The 18,981-nt window shown below is 37.1% G+C and overlaps 1 protein-coding gene across 1 annotated transcript; it reads left to right on the top strand.

Annotated features, from left to right (window-relative positions):
• The first annotated feature begins 685 nt into the window (after positions 1–685).
• On the top strand, positions 686–4,716 carry LOC124890090. The gene is made up of 2 exons (XM_047401960.1): positions 686–1,003; positions 4,516–4,716. Exons 1-2 carry the CDS (start codon positions 686–688, stop codon positions 4,714–4,716), a joined length of 519 nt encoding a protein of 172 aa, XP_047257916.1.
• The last annotated feature ends 14,265 nt before the right edge of the window (positions 4,717–18,981 follow it).

Genomic DNA, 18,981 nt, shown 5'->3' with positions numbered 1-18,981 from the left:
AGATTCCACATGGAATTTGAACTCATAAGATTCAGCTAGAACCAGACTATGCACCTAGCATTGAGCATCAACATCATTTGAATCCACCTATACAAGAAGTGGTGAAGAAGAAGATCATCAAGTGGTTAGATGCTAGTGTGGTTTACCCTATTACCGATAGTAAGTGAGTGAGCCCAGTTAAATGTGTGTAAAAGAAGGGTGGGATTACTATTGTCCCTAATGAGAAGAATAATTTAGTACTTATGAGGCCAGTCACGGGATGGAGAGTTTGTATGGATTATTGAAAGCAAAATACTAAGACCTAGAAGGATCACTTTCCCATGCCATTCATGGACTAGATGTTAGACCATTTTACATGTCGAGGATGGTATTGCTTTCTTGATGGTTATTCAAGGTATAATTAGATTTCTATTTTCCCTGAGAAGCAAGATAAAACCACTTTCACAGGTCCATATAGTACATTCGCGTTCAAGAGGATACCTTTTGAACTTTGTAATGCTCCTGTCACTTTCAGCATTGTATGATGTCTATCTTCTCTGATATGGTGGAGGATACTGTAAAGGTATTTATGGATGATTTTTCTATGGTGGGTAACTCGTTTAATAAATATTTGGTTCACTTAGCTAATGCATTTTAGAGATGTGAGGGGTGCAACTTGGTTCTAAATTTAGAGAAGTGTCACTTCATGGTAAAAGGGCAAATAGTTCTCGAGCACAAGATTTTGAAGAAAGGGATAGAGGTTGACAAGGCTAAAATTGAGATGATTGAAAAATTACCACCACCTATTTGTGTAAAAGGTATTCGGATTTTCATGAGTCATGCAGGGTTCAATAAGCGATTGATCAAGGAATCCTCTATAATTACAAATCCATTGAGCATATTATTAGATAAGGATATGAAGTTTGTGTTTGATGATGCTTGTCTCAAAGACTATGAGTGCCTACAAGAGAGCTTGATTTCTACTTCTATCATTGTGCCTCCAGATTGGACTCTTCCACTTGAGGTGATGTGTGACGCCAGTGGTGTAGCTCTAGGAGCTTTCCTAGGAAAAAGACATGAGAAAATACTACATCCCATCTATTAAGCAAGCAAAGCACTCAACCCCGCACAGAAACATTACACAGAACTGAATAGGAGTTACTTGCTGTGGTGTTTCCTTTTGGAAAGTTCTAGTCCTATTTGATTGGGACCAAATTCATTGTGCATAATGATCCTGTAGCTCTTAGTTACTTTATGGTAAAGAAAGATGCAAGCCTAGGTTGATTCGATAGGTACTATAAGTGTAAGAGTTTGACTTTGAGGTAAAGGACCCGAAAGGCACAAAATATCAGGTTGCAGACCACCTATCCCACCTAGAAGAGGAGGTGATGCTAAAATTAAGGACTGAGCTTGAGATTGATGATATTATTTCTAGATAAGCAGGTCTTGGCAGTATCACAAGACTTAATCCCCTGGTTTGCTAATTTTGCTAATTATTTGGCAAGTGTTCTCATCCCAGAAGACATGTTCATTTCAGCATAAAAAATAATTTATGCACGAGCTACAAAAGTTTTTCTGGGATGAGCCTTACTTATTTCTGGTGTGTGCAGATGGTGGGATTCAGTGGTGTATTTTTGAAGTAGAGAGATAAGCATTCTTAAGGCCTATCATTCATCTCTAGTTCGAATTCACCATAGTAGTACTCGTACCTCCCATAAAATTTTGTAGTGTTGTTACTCTTGGCCAATGATTTATAAAGAAGCACATGATTATGCTTGAGCCTATGACCAATTCCAGTGGCAAAGAAATATCTCGTTGATGCATGAGCTCTCCATGACACCTATGCTTCATCTTGAGATATTTGATATGTGGGGTATTTATTTCATGGGTCCATTTATGCATTTGAATGGCATGAAAAATATTTTACTGGCAGTCGACAGTGTATCTAAATGGGTGAAAGCAGTGGCTCTTCCAAATAACAAGGTTCACAGTGTCACAGCATTTTTGAAGAAGAATATTTTTGCTTGGCTTAGTAGTCCACATGCTATTATTATTGATGGTGGGTCATATTTCTTCAACATTCTATTCAAGGACCTACTTGAGAAATATGTTATAAAACATAAGGTGGCAGACAAGTGGTCAAGTTGAGGACTCCAATCGTGAGATCAAGTTTTTTTATCAAAGACTATGAATGCCAACCAAACTAATTGGTTAATAAAGTAGATGATGCATTTTGGGCCTATCATATAGCTTACAAAACTCCTACAGGTGCCTATTGTTATCAACTTGTGGACGACAAGGCATGCCACTACCGATCGAACTGAGCATAAGGCACTGTGGGAATTGAAGAAGCTAAATCTTGAGTGGAGTGATGTCGCAAACTTGAGAATGAATAAGATGAATGAGTAAGATAAATTTAGCCTCTATGCTTATAAATGTTCAGCCTTCTATAAGGAGTAGATGGTGTTGTACCACGACAAAAAGATTGAGAAAAAGGTATTCCAGCCTGGTGATATGGTATTATTATATAATTTGAGACTTTGTTTGTTTCTTAGTAAGTTGAAGTCTAGGTGGTCTAGATTATTCACCATGGTTAGAGTATTTATAGATGGTGTAATTGAGCTAAAATGCGATGGTGATGCTCCATTCAAGGTGAGCAGGCACCGTGCTAAGCATTACATGGCAAGCATGAAGGAATTGAAAGTTTGTGAGTATGTTAGCCTTGGCAAAGTCTGAGTAGACAAGGAAGTTGAGTCATGCCATGATGTTAAATCAGGTGCTGCATATATTATTATAGACTCAAATAAAAGGAAAAAAATTGGATTTAGAAGGCTTATTCAAAAGAAAAAAGACGTGGGTGACATTATGACTGGGGTGTCAGTTAGAAAGGTCAAAAAATGTTCATTCAATCAAGCAACATTTTTTTTCTTAACTTAAGAAAGGGTCACATCATGCTTCTATGTTAAATTAAGTGATGCTTTGGACGCAACCCATTTTTTGTACTTAATAAAGTTATAGGGTAATTTGTGTGCTCAAATGTGCAGGACTGACTATGCAGGATAAGTATCAAAAAAGTCTAGTGTCAGGTCCTAATGAGGGATCCTACAAGTCGTAGGGACACCCTACGACACGTCACTGAACTTATTGGGGAGACAAAAATCTAATGCAACTAGGTAAGTGGTCTATGGAGTCCTAACGACTCTTAGAACGAATCATCATCTGTGACTACGACTCCTCACCTTGAGTCGTAAAGACTAAGGCCCCAGGTAAATCCTCATGCTAAACGGAGGAAGACAATAACTTGTAGCCACAGACTATGAGTCGTTGCTTGAGTTGTAGTCATTAATAAGTGTCATGGATCTAGTGGACTGACCTGACCTAGTTTGCACAAAATAAAAAAGGGAAACTGAAACCACACTATTCCTTTTCCTTTTTTTGAATGTGTAACTCCCTCTATCTTCCATAACTATCTTTACCACTCCCAATACACTTCTCAATATCTTAAATCACCAAATTTAGATTTGAAACTACTCCTAAATACTCTCTTCTTATCAAGAACAAGGCTAAGTAAAGTAGAGCATCCAAGCATCTTTTGAATTTGAAGTGAGTATGCAAATACCCTTTGCTAATTCTTAATCATACTTTATCCATTAAGTAAATATTGCTTGGATTCTTTTCTTAAGCTTGCCTAGGGGTCAAAGTAATTCTATAATCATGAAAAAATAATGGTATTCATATATAATTGGAGTATAAATTAAGTTGAGAATGATTTAAGGTTTGGATTGTGTGTAAGAAAAATACTAAAGGGGAATTCTGAGTACCCTTATGAAACACAATTAAACATTAAGCATCCTTAACTTTTCATGTTGACAGTCGTGATGAACCACGTTATGAATCATAAGGTAACCTAATGAGTCATTGGGTGACTCAAAGAAACTATTGACATAGGTTGGGTAAGGATGAAAGTCATTTGGTCTTACTACGACTCATACAATGAGTCATTGTCTCACCCTACGACTCGTTGTGTCAGGACATGCATGACACTTGGATTCTTTTCTGGTCACCCTACGAGTTACCTTATGAGTCATCGAGTGACCCAACGACTCATTGGGTGGACTCATAGGGTCACCAGAACCCCATCCTTGTAGGGCATCATACCCTACGACTATCAGGACTACTCGTAGCCTCTAGCAATGGGTCGTAGCCTGACTTGTAGGGTGCCTAACCAGTGTTAAAATTTTGATCTTTTCCCTTGTTTTTCCTTGATTATTCTAGTATCAACAAATTATGTTTATACTTCAAGTATAATGAAACCAAAGAATGACATCGCAAAGGGGGCCAAACAAACCCCAAAGAAGCAAGCTTGGCCCACCCATCAACTTTAGGACAATCCAATTAATATCGAGTGCAGCGGTTCCGTGGAAGTGGATCCCATATTAGAACTAATGGAACCTAAGAAGTAACTTACCTCAGAGACAGATGGCTAATCCCTAGAAGAATAATCCAAGACAACTACTACCATATTCCACTCTTTAGTTTAAAGAGGGGAGAGGATCAGAGTCAGGTCCTGATGGGGGTGAAGAAAGAGAAGAAAGTGTCTCCAAAAGCATGGAAAATATTGAATCTAGAAGTGAATCAGTACGAAAAGGTTCTGCATTCAGTTATGAAGAAGTGAAGGGTAGTGATAAGGAAGATCCGAGTGATAAACCGCCATCAGAGATTCCTCCTTCACCATAGGTCCAGGCTATATTACAGCTTGAGCTAGCCCCGGGCTTATTATTAATCGGTAGGGGTACCCCGGTATGCAGGAACTATTTAAGCGGGATAGTGCAATTGCTCCAAGCACAAGGAATCCAAAGAGAGGGTTCTATCTTAAACCACAGTTGATGTAGTGGCATGTCTGGGATGCCTGAGTTCGAGACTTGGTTCAAAAAGTACCATTTTGAGTAGAAGACGAGAGCCTTAGGGTGATATAGCCCAACCCTTATTCAAGAATTTTATATTACTTGCTAGATATATCTGAGGTAGATGTATCTATAAGGTTTATCAAGGAAAGGAGGCAATCCATTGCATTCCCTCGTGATTCAGTGGTTTGGGTGAATATATCTCCATAGACCATTTTAAAATTCTTACACGAAGCAAAGTTTGGGCTTTCCTCCAACACTTTTGAGATTGATCACCACATTGAAAAATAAAAAAAATAGAGACTAAGCTAATTTGTATGGATGATAAATACATACACTTAAAGTGGATAGCGAGTATCATAGCTACTACACAGGAGGATGCGTCATGGGTTATGGGTCCATCTACAAAGTTCACTATAACCAGTTTGTGTTTTGCTACTAAGGAATGGAGGACATTGGTTCCACATGGGTTAACCCTGACCATGGTAGTTAATATTTTGAGCCGCAATAGGGCAAATTTTGTAGCTGGTATCATAGAGAGCCAGAGATTGACATAGCCAAGAACATTGCAAGGGGGAGCCATGGTAGAACTGTTAGTACGGACACCGACCTAAACGACATGGCCACAAGTTTATTTCTGGCTTTTCTTTTATTAAGGAGATACTGGTGGAGGACATGCCTGATATTTGGAGAATCAAAGGTAAGGAAAAAAGAATTGAAGAGGAAGGCATAGAGCGAGCGAGTAGGATAAAGAAGGAGGTAGGAGAGAGATGAGACATTGGCAGCTCGAGCAGCTATCCATCAGGTATCGCAGGACTACTTGACCGAGGTCCATGTGATCGTAGCGGGAGATGCTAGCTCTTGAATGTGTGAGATACTAATTGAAAGTGTAGGAGATATGACTGGGAGCATAGTTTTACCTCTAGAGATCCCGCCACCATTGAGTACATCATCTACTGTCAAGTCACTATATCCCAAATGTACCATACCTACCCCTAAGCCTACATTACAAGCCTAGAATATCCCTTTAGTGATCCTAGTCCAACTTTCCAAAAAAACTAAGGTATAGAAAATAAGGGCAAACCTATGTTATTTTATGCACACAATCTGAACTTCTCTTGTGAATGTGAGTGTCTTCATGTAGTCCCTTGTATTTACATGCATGATGATACTGTGAGAGTTGGTACTTATTTGTTGTGAGGGTACATGGGTTGTATTGTTAACTGCTTATCTGTTTAGATGGTGTAAATTCCATACGCTTGGTTGTTTGTTGCTAAAGTAATGCCATCACTTTATTCTTTTGTGTCATACTATTATGCTACATAGATCCACAAGTGGTTTTGAAAAGTCAAAAATCGGAGAGGGTAAGTATTTTGAGCCAAATTGAGTTGACTGTCATAGGAGTCATAGATTCATTTTAGTTAAGCATCATGTTTCTTTGTTATGTGATAGTTGTCTGAGAACATGCAAATGTTCTAAGTTGAGAATGTTGATGTGTCATGGTTTCAAGGGACTTTCTATGCTTCAAACAAGGGAATTATGCAATTATTTAGGTTTTTTGGTAGATGTGATATGTTTTTATTTTGGTTTTACAAGAAAAAGGGTTAGAAGTGAGAAAAATGGGACAATGAAGAAACAACACCACAATAGTAGTCTATTTCTAGGACAACTAATCAATAGGTGACACTATGACTCGCGTCCAAATCGTCTCCTGACCAGTGAATGCCTAGAAGATAAACAACAACGTACACACTAATTACAACTTGTAGAGTCAGACAAGTCATAGTGAGAAGCATTCTAAGCAAAAGAGAAACAAGAGTCCTGAAGAGTGCATTTATGATAGTAGTGGAAACAAAGTTGGTGATAAGTCATAGGGTGTGGATACGACTCGTAATGACCCTAATTTTGAGTATAGAGTTAAAGATATGAAGATTGAAAATTTAGCTAGAGATCTTACGAGTCAGTCAACGACTCATCTAGTAACTTGACGAGTCGTCGCCAGCCACTTGGAGTCTAGAAGATACAGCTGACAACAAGTCGTCGTTAATCTAGACAACTCGTTATCTAAATCATTGCCACTGCAGACCTTAGTTAGCGTGCTTTGTTTAGGAGAACTGTGATATAACTATAAATACCCATGTGAGTTTTATTATTAGTTTACACACATTATACATTTATTACATTATTTTGAATTCAAAGATACATTTTTTGATCTTGGAATTCTTGTTCTTGACTTTAGTGTTTGATATTAATTTTAGAATTTGGTTTTCATTCTTAAATTCTTGAGAGATCATTCATATGTTTTAAATTATGAATCATATATGTGTTCTTCGATCATAAACAATTAAACCCCATAACTAGGGTTGGGGGAACCCTAATAGATTAACGAACTAGAGAAAGTGCAAAGTCATTCTTGATTGGCGTTCTTGCATGTATTGTGGGTTTTTTTGCTTTGATTGTTTTCTTAATGGTCGCAAATATTATGAACTCACATGTATCAAATACTAACTCGAGAGAGAGGTTAAGATTAGGAAAAGAAGATCACAACAGTAATTTGAAGTTACCAACCTTCATCGAATTAACTTAAGACCGAGAGGATATATTTACTCTGGGATCTAGGATAAGGGTTAGTAATGCGATACTTTGAGACGGAGAGGAGATGAGTGAAATTCACCTAAACCAAATTCGAGAGGCGGTTAGGTGATACATATCTTGTTAGATTCATAGTTTGAAAAGCCTGATAAGTCAGCAGAGTTAATAAATCAGGGGGAACCAAGTGATTGACTCACATTAAAAACAACCTAAGATGTGCAAGAATTTTTAATACTACTACCATTCTTACAAAACCCCTTATTTTCTTTCTACACTTTCCAACTACTTCAGTAATCAAGTGACAAATTTTCATCCTATTACTTGTGGGTTCGACTCCAACCTTGTTGGCTTCTATATTTGAAAAAATGATCACTAATAAAGACAGAACTAATACAGAAAGATAGAGGTAAACTCCGAATGTAAAAATGTCCAACTGCTACCTTGAGAAATCTGAAGGCACTTAAAATCAACCAATCTGAGACACACTCAAGGTAGGACCAGCACCCAAAGGGCATAGTTGACATGAGTACAATCCACTTGTATCGGTAGGTATCATAGGCCGACCAAGAAAAGTAGTAAATAAAGTATACAAAATATACACTAAGGGCATGTCACCTGCAATCAGAAAATGTCCCACAACGGTAGCCCAGACCACTTGCACTAACAGTTCTATTATATCCGCATATAATACACAACACACCAGATAGGGACACAAATAAACACATATCACATACAAGTAGGACAAAAGAGGGACATGTATAATCAAGATCATTAAGTATAGTTAAAGGAAGATAGAATAATTAGACGTTAGCAAGTCAAGATATAGAACAAATAGGAATATGAAAAGTCAATATGGGAATTCAAACACAACATAAACACAATAAAGAGGGTGCAATGTATATGATAATGATGATGATAGTGCATAGGATTGGCACACAGCCTTGAGTTTGGCATAGAACCTCAAGTTTGGCACACAACCTTATGTATGGAACGCAACCTTAAGTTTGGCACACAACCTCAAGTTTGGCACACAGCCTCAAGATCACCAATATCCACAAAACTTCTCCAACATAATTCTTCAGAGATGGTCCACAAATCAAATATCTAATACCAATATCTAGTATTTCAGTGTTTTCAGTATTTCCAAAGCACATACATAACATAAAACACAAATTAAGTACATATACATGACAAAAAGTATATGTAAAGCAATAAAACAAGCAAGTGAAATGATGCGTATGATGACATGAGAATAATGATGCAATGTTTGCAACCATTCAGAATGAGTATTTCCACTACCAATCCACATGATGTATTTCTACTACCAATCCACATGATGTATTTCCACAACAAACCACAGTGTTACAATTCAACAACTACGTGAGCCAACAAGTATGAATATATCACAATACACCGATGGTACTATTTTAGGTATTTCAAGAACACGGTACAGTTATTCATATATATTCAGGACTATCAACATCACATAGGACACCACACAGTCACACACATCACACAATATCTTAATTTTGACCATTACATCACATACGAACCCCAACACAAGCACAATACATATAAAGCCATTTTTCATATTTAGTTCCCACCCTTAACATGCATTTTATATCATCATTTACTATCCAGTCTAGTCTAAAAGGTTTAAGTCATAACCTACTTCAAAATCTTAAACCAATCTGCTACACATTGACCCCATGACCTTACTTTCCATGAACGATCCCAAACTCCTCTAAAAATATCAAATATGAAATCTACGCATCAAAATAAAATCAACGACGTCCATATTGACTACTTTTGGTACAGGCTCAAAACAGACCCCCGGAATAGGTTTTCAAAAATATAACGCCTCGAGAGTACACCCTAGACGCCACACGGTGCTTACAACCCTGAAGGACCATAAGCTAACCCATGACTGATATCTGATGTGAGCACTGAATAGTAATACTGATATAAATGCAAAATTAGGCTGAATTACCAAAAGATTAAAAATCTAAATACTGATAAATAATAACATCTGGTAAGAATATCTAAAAACCAAACACTGTCTAAACTAGTCTAGTCTGAAAGCCTCTAACTGAACTATCTGAATATAGAGTTGATGGGATAAGTCCCCAACTAACTCCAGCTACTAAACTACTAATAAACTAAACAAAATCATATCCCCAAAAGATGAGGACTCACTACTAAATCTGCAACTGCTGACTGGATCTATCTAAATACGATCGAAATCATGAGCATCCAAACCTATGATATGAGACATCATATCACAAAGAAAGAGTATGCGATTAGTACATGGAATATACTAGTATGCTAAGTGAGGTAAGGCTGCATCCAAGGGTTCATATGTATGAACAAGAACTGACTAAATGATATAGAGTAAATGAATATAAGAGTACGTGGATAACTGATACAACTAAAATCACTGAGTATGCAATACTGTGCACATACGTGTATACTATAACTAAGCTTTTTTGAAGCAGAATACTGAGTTCTGACAACTGAATAACTAATAATCTGAAGTTACAAATAACTGAATTACTGATACTGATTGACTGTGTCTGACAGTCTTTAATCTATAGAACTAAACTAAATCCTAAACTGAGACTGTAGGAGGTTATCATCTAACCAACATGCCCTAAATCTGAGCTGATAGGGGTCCAACCTATGACCCAGTAGTAAGAATGCTAATACCATACCACAGGTACTAAATACCATACCACAGGTACTAACACTGGAAAACCATGATGCCAAGCCTAACTGGCGGGCGACAATTGGACGGAGCCAAGCCTAATCTGACAGGTGACCCCTGGGAGGTAGTCAAGCCTAGTTTGATGGGTGAATACTCATCCTACGCTGGCTACATAGTTCTGGAGTACAAGGACTGCTACTAACGAATCTGCCTCTCTAATGGGGAAGTCATCATCCCTACACTCGCCCGGTGCTAAATCCTACTCCCAATTGAAAGACACTGAATTGAGTATACAAAACTGGACTGGACTGATACTAAGTTTTCTGAGTTTCCTTGAGTTCTATAACTGACTGAGTTCTACTAAGTTCTGTGCTGACTGAATTCTAAACTAATTGTGACATGACTGATACTATTCTATAAATGACACTGGCTCTAGATAAACATCTAGATTGTCGGGTATTAAAAACCCCCAGGACTCAATAGCATGAAAAGTAAAGCATCACATGATTTTGCAAAGCATAGCAATCTACACATGTTCATATTTCATCTATAGAGATATTTTATCAAACACTTGTAGGGCATAAGCTTGTACATATACTAACATGTCATGATTTCATCACTTTATTCACATGAACATTCTATCAACCACTTGAGGAGCACAACTTCATGCACATAATCATGGATAACATATAAACATAGCAACTACAATGCCCAAACTTACAATTTCATGGGTTTAGCATGCAATTCATATAATTCCCCATAAAATACTAATCTAATTTTGTGAATCTTATAATAATTATGGATTAAACCCAATTAACATCATAGATACATTAATCACTTTGTAAATTCAAGGGTTTATCAAGATAATCTCATATTTATCACACATGTTATTCAATTTCATGAACTTGCACTTAAATCATGGATTTAAATCCAACTAATATCATGAACTGGAATTCAATTCAAACATGGAAGTTCATAATTCAACAAATCTTGTAGTTTTAGAAAAATGGATTCATGGACTCTATGGATGAAAGAACCCATAGATGAACACCTAACATACCTTGGATTGTCAATTCTTGAAGACTCTTGAAGGAATTCTTAGGCTTGTTCTTGATTTCTTAAAGCTAGGGTTTGTTTTCTTGAGAGAGAATATCTTTTTGATTTGGGGAAAACCATTAAAAAATGATCTGAAAATGTTTTTAGAGCTTAAATATCACACCTGGGCAGATTAAAATTATGGGGAAGGACCAATTTAACCTCGACGAAACTTTGGATTTCCATCAAAAATTTCTGAAATTACCCTGTGGCGCGACGTGGTGCTATCACGTCGTGTTACTGGAAATTGACATCTGAGAATTTGGCCTAAGGCACAATGCGGTACAGTCGCGGTCCCTCATTGGAAACTAACAATTAGGAACTGGGACATTAGCGCAATGCGGTGGTATAGCAACAGAATACTGGAAAATGACAATTGTGAACAGAGCCTATGGCGCGATGCACCAATATTGTGATGGAGCACTGGAAAGTGACAACTGTCATTTGTCTTAGCCCTGTGACGTGTTGACGTTCCAGGTGGTACACTATCTTACAAAAATGACTCTAAATCTTCACCCGGATATCGAATTTGGCAAATTTTTATCCTTGGAAAGATAATTGAATTTCCTACGCAATAGCAAGCTCTAAACTAAAAAGTACTGAGTGTTTCAAAAAAAATTTATAGAATAACTCATAGACTGAGAGTTAATTTAAGCTAGGGAAATGTGGGGTATTACAATATCTCTTCCTTGGGAATATTTATCCTCGAATGAGGTTGATTAAGCTGAGGAATGCTAATAGACTGGGTTTACACACTGAACATACATAACTAAAACCTGACTACTTGACTAAAACTACTGGTACGCTGAGTTTAGATACTGACCATGCATATCTGATGCATGAAATACATGACTGAAATAATTCATGAATGCATGACTGAATATGCAACGGCAATGGATACTAAGTTTATAACTGTAACTGGATCTTGGAACTGAGCAAATCTAAGAAAGACCATCATCATAAGCTGAGAATACTAATGAACTTGAGATCATTTACTGAACATGTATTAATGGGAACATAAGAATATGGCTGGGTCTGAAACATAATACATGTACCTAATATCATGAACTGAATTGATTCCTTGAATATATATACCATGCCATGGGAATATTCATACGGCTAAGATTGGAATGAGAGAGTCAACTTATGAGTATCCGTTACTCAAAACTGGATTCGTCATACAAAGAGGATCTGAAAGGTTTAGGACATGAAAGCTCGGGGGATATAGTGCATCTCCCCCTTAGGACATTATGTCCTTCGAAGAATGTTGACTTAGCTGAGATACTGAGGAAAACCTGAGATGATACACGGAGCACCTATGAACTAAATCGTGACTGAGTATTTGGGGTCTAAAACTGAGGCACGATACATGAACTGGGGTAAACTCGTAACTACTAGGATGCTCCATCTTGGAATGGTCATATTCGAGAGACTTTGGATAGGGCGACTGGGCGAAAAGATTGGAAACCATACGACCTTGTCTATCTGGCTACTAAATTGAATTCCTGGATTTACAAACTAACTCATAATAAATACTTATACTCAACTGGAGCATTTCTTTACACTCTTTCTATAAATTTCTAATGACTTTAGGAAGCAAGGAAATCTTGGCATGATCAGAATGAGACATCTGAATAAGAAATCACAACATATCTAAAATTTTGTAATATGGGCACTAATAACTCTACCTACTGAGGTTTGATCTGGACTGAATTCTCCCACTATGTTAAAGTCTAATTAAATCTTTAAAATACATTTAGCCCCTTACACATCATTATGACATTCAATCCTATCTTCCAAACTACAGCCTCATGTAAAACTAGCAAGCAACAATTTTTTCTCAACATGAAACATTTACTCTTTACCTTTTAAGCAACTGCTCATCACTACATCATTTCATAAGGAGAGTTCACTGAAGTTTAAAACATGGGGACCTGAAGTATGAATAGACACTATACTGAACTTGACACTTAACTAAGGCCTGAGGAATAGAACGTCAATATCTTGGATTTATTAAGAGATCTAAACTGAGGATATACATGATGAAATCCAAATTTAGCTGATCATTAGGAGTATAGCATAAGTCATTGAAACTAAGCACACTGTAAGGCATGAGTACATGAGTCATGAGCTGCATAACCTAAGTTTGGAGTTTTTGTGTTCAGGAAACGTGATTCGTAACACTGAGTGAACTGGAACTGCTCATACTAGGAACTGTAAGTGTACATGACTTTTGATAGCATACACGAATACGACCTATGATCATAGAGCTAACATGTACTGCGTAAGTAGATATTGTGATAGATAAAGTGCAAAACTTTGAACTAAGGTAAGGACAAGTTGGGCATCAAATTCTCCCACTGCTTCTCTACACATACTGACACTACTACTAAAATTTGAAAGTCTAACTTGGTTACTTATTCTACCATCTCCCCCTTAGCTTAAATCCATTATTCTAAGTATGTGAACCTCTTAATAAACTCTAAATCAAAATAAAACCACTTTGCTTAGGAGTCTGAGATATGACAATGCTCATAAACACTAAACTCATTCTGAAGGGCAACTCGTAATAATGTAAGGTCCACTGCTAGTACTTACTTCTAATACATGATTCTAAGCTTTCTATTGCCCTAATAATCACCATATAGCAACCTCAACATTAACTAACTTAGAGTTCTCAACTTCTCTTTCTAGTAGTTCATCTAGAAATTCAAAATTAAATCAACTAAAACTGAGGTACTACCCCTTCATTCAAGGACTAGTTCATCAAGAAACTGAAACTGAATGACTCGATTACTAAACTCAACTAAAGGGATTTTTGAAATACTATAACCAAGTAACTTTTGTATACTCATCTGGCTGGAATAGATTTACCTACTGAGGTAGGCAGTAAGAAAGGTTCTGTTAAGATTTTTAGTCCAACCTAAAGTTGACTGCTATGCAAGAAGTTACAAAAGATAGAGAAACTCCTGGACCTAATAAGGCATGAATATGTAAAGGGAATATCTACAACATACCAGTGACCATATCAGGAGAACTTTCCTAATCTTGTCTGGACTGAAGTGCATAAAGTCTATTTGGACATTGCCCACTAGCGGTACTGGAAGTGGCACCCTGCTAATTCAAGCAATCAAACTGAACTGAAGGATGGTTTTACTGACCCTATGAACCTGACTGAGGAAAATCCCTGACTCTATGGCCTGGCTTGCCAAATCCTAAACAAACATCACTGCTAGCTTTACACACTCTCTTATGGTTCTTACCATATTTTCTGCAAAGCAAATTAGTACGAACACCCTTCCCAATACCTTATGACTTAGAACCTGGTGCTTCAAGTTGATTTTCATTCTTAGACTTAGGCACTGGCGGTCTGCTGAAGGCGAAACTGGGGCTGAGAATATTTTACAGACCTAGAAATGGTTAACACCCTCTGACCTTGACCTAAAACCACTTGTTCTGACTCTCTTATTCTATTTATCTTTCCTCCTACGCTTCTCCTCCTTGCTTTATTGAGTATGAACCCCAAGCCCAGATAGGACAACAGCCTAAAGGTTGTTCTGAGCAACTACTAAATTGGCTAAAGTAGTGAATGCAGACAACTCTCTTACGAGAATGTAAGCGGTCGCTGTCAAATATATAACCCAACTAGGTTGGGGTTGAATTCCATAGAAAATATGGCGCTAATTAAGTTGTATGCAGATTAGTTGACTTTTAATCATTTGTTTCTATAAAATAAAAAGGGGGGATTTTGATTCAGTTCACAAATTAATGGTTTCGGTTTAACAAGATGCTTTACGAATTTTTACATGCATCGTGCTTACAGAGAAACATATTGTATTTAATAACATAATCCTAGTGTTTCTCAACCATCAAGGACTAATTCACTTTAGTTCTCTCAAATCAAAAGCATTTACCAAAAACAATACGAAATCTCCAAGTAGTTAATCTTGTTAAGGCATTAACATATGAAATAGGGGTTGGAAATCCTATTTTCTTGTCACTACTCTCTTTTCCGAATATCAACCTTTCTTTCAAACAAGTTGTGTTTTAAGTCATACCGTCTATGTTTGCAACAACGAGAATTCAAAATAAACAAAGAGAGTATAATGTAAACAAGTCAACTCATAATGAATTCAAAACCCAAAGTAAGAGATTGTATGCTACAAGGCTTCCATAACACTAACTAATAAACTTAGATACTCATGAATAAAATGAAAAGAATCATAAATATATTAATCATACCAAAAACTAGAAGACGATCTTGGTGTGCGAATGTTGAAAACAAGAGAGAAAAACATTTCCCTCTCTCCTCAAGCTAAGCCGCCACTCTCCTTTCAAAAACTACAGAATAATTTTTGTAATGAATAAAAACTCAGCATTAAGCCTTTTAATAATCTTTTTTGTCATAATTGCCTTCTAGGTCCCTGAACTAATTATAAATGACAAACTAGTCTAAGACATAGTTTTTAGGCGCCACATTTCGTCCAGATTGTAGTTTCTAGGCGCCACATTTGGTCCAGGTTGCTACTCTCTCTTGTGTCATATGCCATCCGTATTCCATAGTCCCATAATGTCTTCATCTACCTCATTAATACCTGAAATCATGCTAATCACATCGATTAGCTCAATTACATAGAAGTAGAGTAAAAACATAAGAAACTAGGCACTTTGTTCTCTAAACATAGCTAAAATATGGATAAATTATGGTGCTTAGGCTTATAAATACACCCAAGATCATAGCTCTGAATTCTGCATGGGAGACATGCTCAGTCAAGGGATCTGCCTAAACGGGTGGAGGGGCTGGCTGATTTCCAATTCTTCTTCCGTTAAGCTTTTCAGGAGGCATGTTCTGTAATCGAAAGGAAGAAAAGAATTAGACTGAGAATTTAGCTGGAGCTCATGCTCACTCACAGGACATGAATACTTAAAGAAGGGAAACTTTTCCTAAAACATCTCATAGCCTCTTGTCCATAAGTGTGACGCGCTACACACCCATGCACAAGACTCTACTTGATGCGACTTTTAGACTCCCTAGGACTCTGTTGAACCTTAGGCTCAGATAATAAGTTTACAATGCCTTGAGAGTACGCCCTGGATGCCACACAGTGCTTATGACCCCAAAGGACCACAAGTTAAACCATGACTGATATCTGCTGTGAGCACTGAATAGTAAGACAAAAATAAATATGAAATTAGGCTGAATTGCCATAAGGTTCAAATCTAAATACTGATAAATAATAATGTCTGGTAAAAATATCTGAAAACTAAACACTGTCTGAACGGGTCTAGACTGAAAGCCTCTAACTAAACTGTCTAAATTGGAGTTGATGAGACAAGCCCCCAACTAACTCCAACTACTAAACTACTGATAAACTGAAATAAATTATATCCTCGATAGATGAGGACTCACTACTAAATCTGCAACTGCTGACTGGATCTATCTAAATATGGTCGAGATCTTAAGCGTTCGAACCTATGATATGAGACATCATAGCACAAAGAAAAAGTATGCGGTCAGTACGTGGAATGTACTGGTATGCAAGATGAGGTAAGGTTGAATGCAAAGGTTTATGTGCATGAACAAGAACTGACTGAATGATATAGAGTAACTGAATATTAGAGTACATGGATAACTGATACAACAGAAATCACTAAGTATGCAATACTATGCACATACGTGTATACTATAACTGGGCTTTTCTGAAGCAGAATACTGAGTTCTGACAACTAAATAACTGATAATCTGAAGTTATTGATAACTGAATTACTAACACTAATTAACTGTGTCTGATGATCCTGATTTTCTATAACTGAACTGAACTAAGATTGATACTGAGACTGTAGGAGGTAATCATCTAATCGACATATCCCAAATCTGAGTTGATCGGGGTCCAACCTATGACCCCAATTGAAAGGGTGCTAATACCGTGCCACGGGTAGTAACACTAAAAAAACCAGGATGTCAAGCCTAACTAACGGGCAACACCTGGGCGGAGCCAAGCCTAATCTAATGGGTGACCTTTGGGAGGTTGTCAATCCCAGTTTGATGGGTGACTCCTCATCCTGCGTTGGCTACGCAGTTCTGGAGTACAGGGACTGCTACTAACGACTCTGACTCTCTGACGGGGAAGCCATCATCCCTACACTCTCTTAGTGCGAAATCCTACTCCCAACTGAAAGATACTAAACTGAGTATACGAAACTAGACTGGACTGATACTGAGTTTCCCCGAGTTCTGTAACTGACTTAGTTCTACTAAGTTCTATAGCTGACTGAATTCTAAACTAATCATGACATGACTGATACTATTCTGTAACTAACACTGGCTCTAGGTAAACAGCTAGATTGTCGGGTATTAAATACCCCCAGGACTCGATAGCATGAAAAGTAAAGCATCACATGATCTTGCAAAGCATAACAATGTACACATGTTCATATTTCATCTATAGAGAAATTTTATCAAATACTTGTAGGGCATAAGCTTGTACATATACTAACATGTCATGATTTCATCACTTTATTCACATGGACATTCTATCAACCACTTGGGGAGCACAAATTCATGCACATAATCATGGATAACATATAAACATGAAAACTATAATGCCCAAACTTACAATTTCATGGGTTTAGCATGCAATTCATATAATTCCTCATAAAATACTAAACTAATTTTGTGAATCTTATAATAATCATGGATTAAACCCAATTAACATTATAGACACATTAAGTACTTGGTAAATTCAAGGGTTTATCAAGTTAATCACATATTCATCACACATGTTATTCAATTTCATGAACTTGCACTTAAATCATGGATTTAAAACCACACTAATATCATGAACATGAATTCAATTCAAACATGGAAGTTCATAATTCAACAATCTTGTAGTTTTAGAAAAATGGATTCGTGGACTCTATGGGTGAAAGAACCCATAGATAAACACCTAACATACCTTGGATTGTCAATTCTTGAAAACTCTTGAAGGAATTCTTAGGCTTGTTCATGATTTATTGAAGCTAGGGTTTATTTTCTTGAGAGAGAATGTCTTTTTGATTTGGAGAAAACTATTAAACAATGAGTTCAAAACGTTTTTAGGAATTAAATTTCACACCTGGGTGGATTAAAATTATGGGAAATAACCAATTTAACCCTGGACAAAACTTTGGATTTTCATTGAAAATTTTCGAATTTACCCGGGGCGCGACACGAAGCTATCGCGTCGTGTCACTGGAAATTGACATCAGAGAATTTGGCTTGTGGCGCGATACGGCACAATTGCGGTCCCTCACTGGAAACTGACAACTGGGAACTGGGACATTAGCGCAATGCGGTGGTATAGCAACAGAATACTGGAAAATGATAATTGTGAACTGAGCCTATGTCGCAACGCGCCAATGTCGCGATGGAGCACTGGAAAGTGACAATGCCATTTGGCTTGGCTTTGCGAAGCGCTAACTTTCTAGGTGGTACACTATTTTACAAAAATGACTCTAACTCTTCACTCGGGTATCCAATTTGGGCGAATTTAATATCGTTGGAAAGCTAATTGAATTTCCTATGCAATGGCAGGCTCTAAAATAAAAAATACTGAGTATTTCAAAAAATTTATATAGAATAACTCATGGAATGAGAGTTAATTTAAGCTAGGGAAATGCAGTGTATTATAAAAAAAAAAAGGCAAAATCATAACTTCACTTCAAAAT

Source organism: Capsicum annuum, unplaced genomic scaffold (assembly GCF_002878395.1).
Source record: "Capsicum annuum cultivar UCD-10X-F1 unplaced genomic scaffold, UCD10Xv1.1 ctg1183, whole genome shotgun sequence".
Taxonomy (NCBI): Eukaryota; Viridiplantae; Streptophyta; class Magnoliopsida; order Solanales; family Solanaceae; genus Capsicum; species Capsicum annuum.
The sequence above is the reverse complement of the archived record's forward strand: the minus strand, read 5'-3'. Positions and strand labels throughout refer to the sequence as shown.

Bases quoted from the DNA above. Each gene is read 5' to 3' on its own strand.
- LOC124890090 (XM_047401960.1), top strand. From the start codon at position 686: ATGGTAAAAGGGCAAATAGTTCTCGAGCACAAGATTTTGAAGAAAGGG. The intron at 1,004-4,515 runs GTGATGTGTGAC...TCCACTCTTTAG, and splicing joins ATTGGACTCTTCCACTTGAG to TTTAAAGAGGGGAGAGGATC.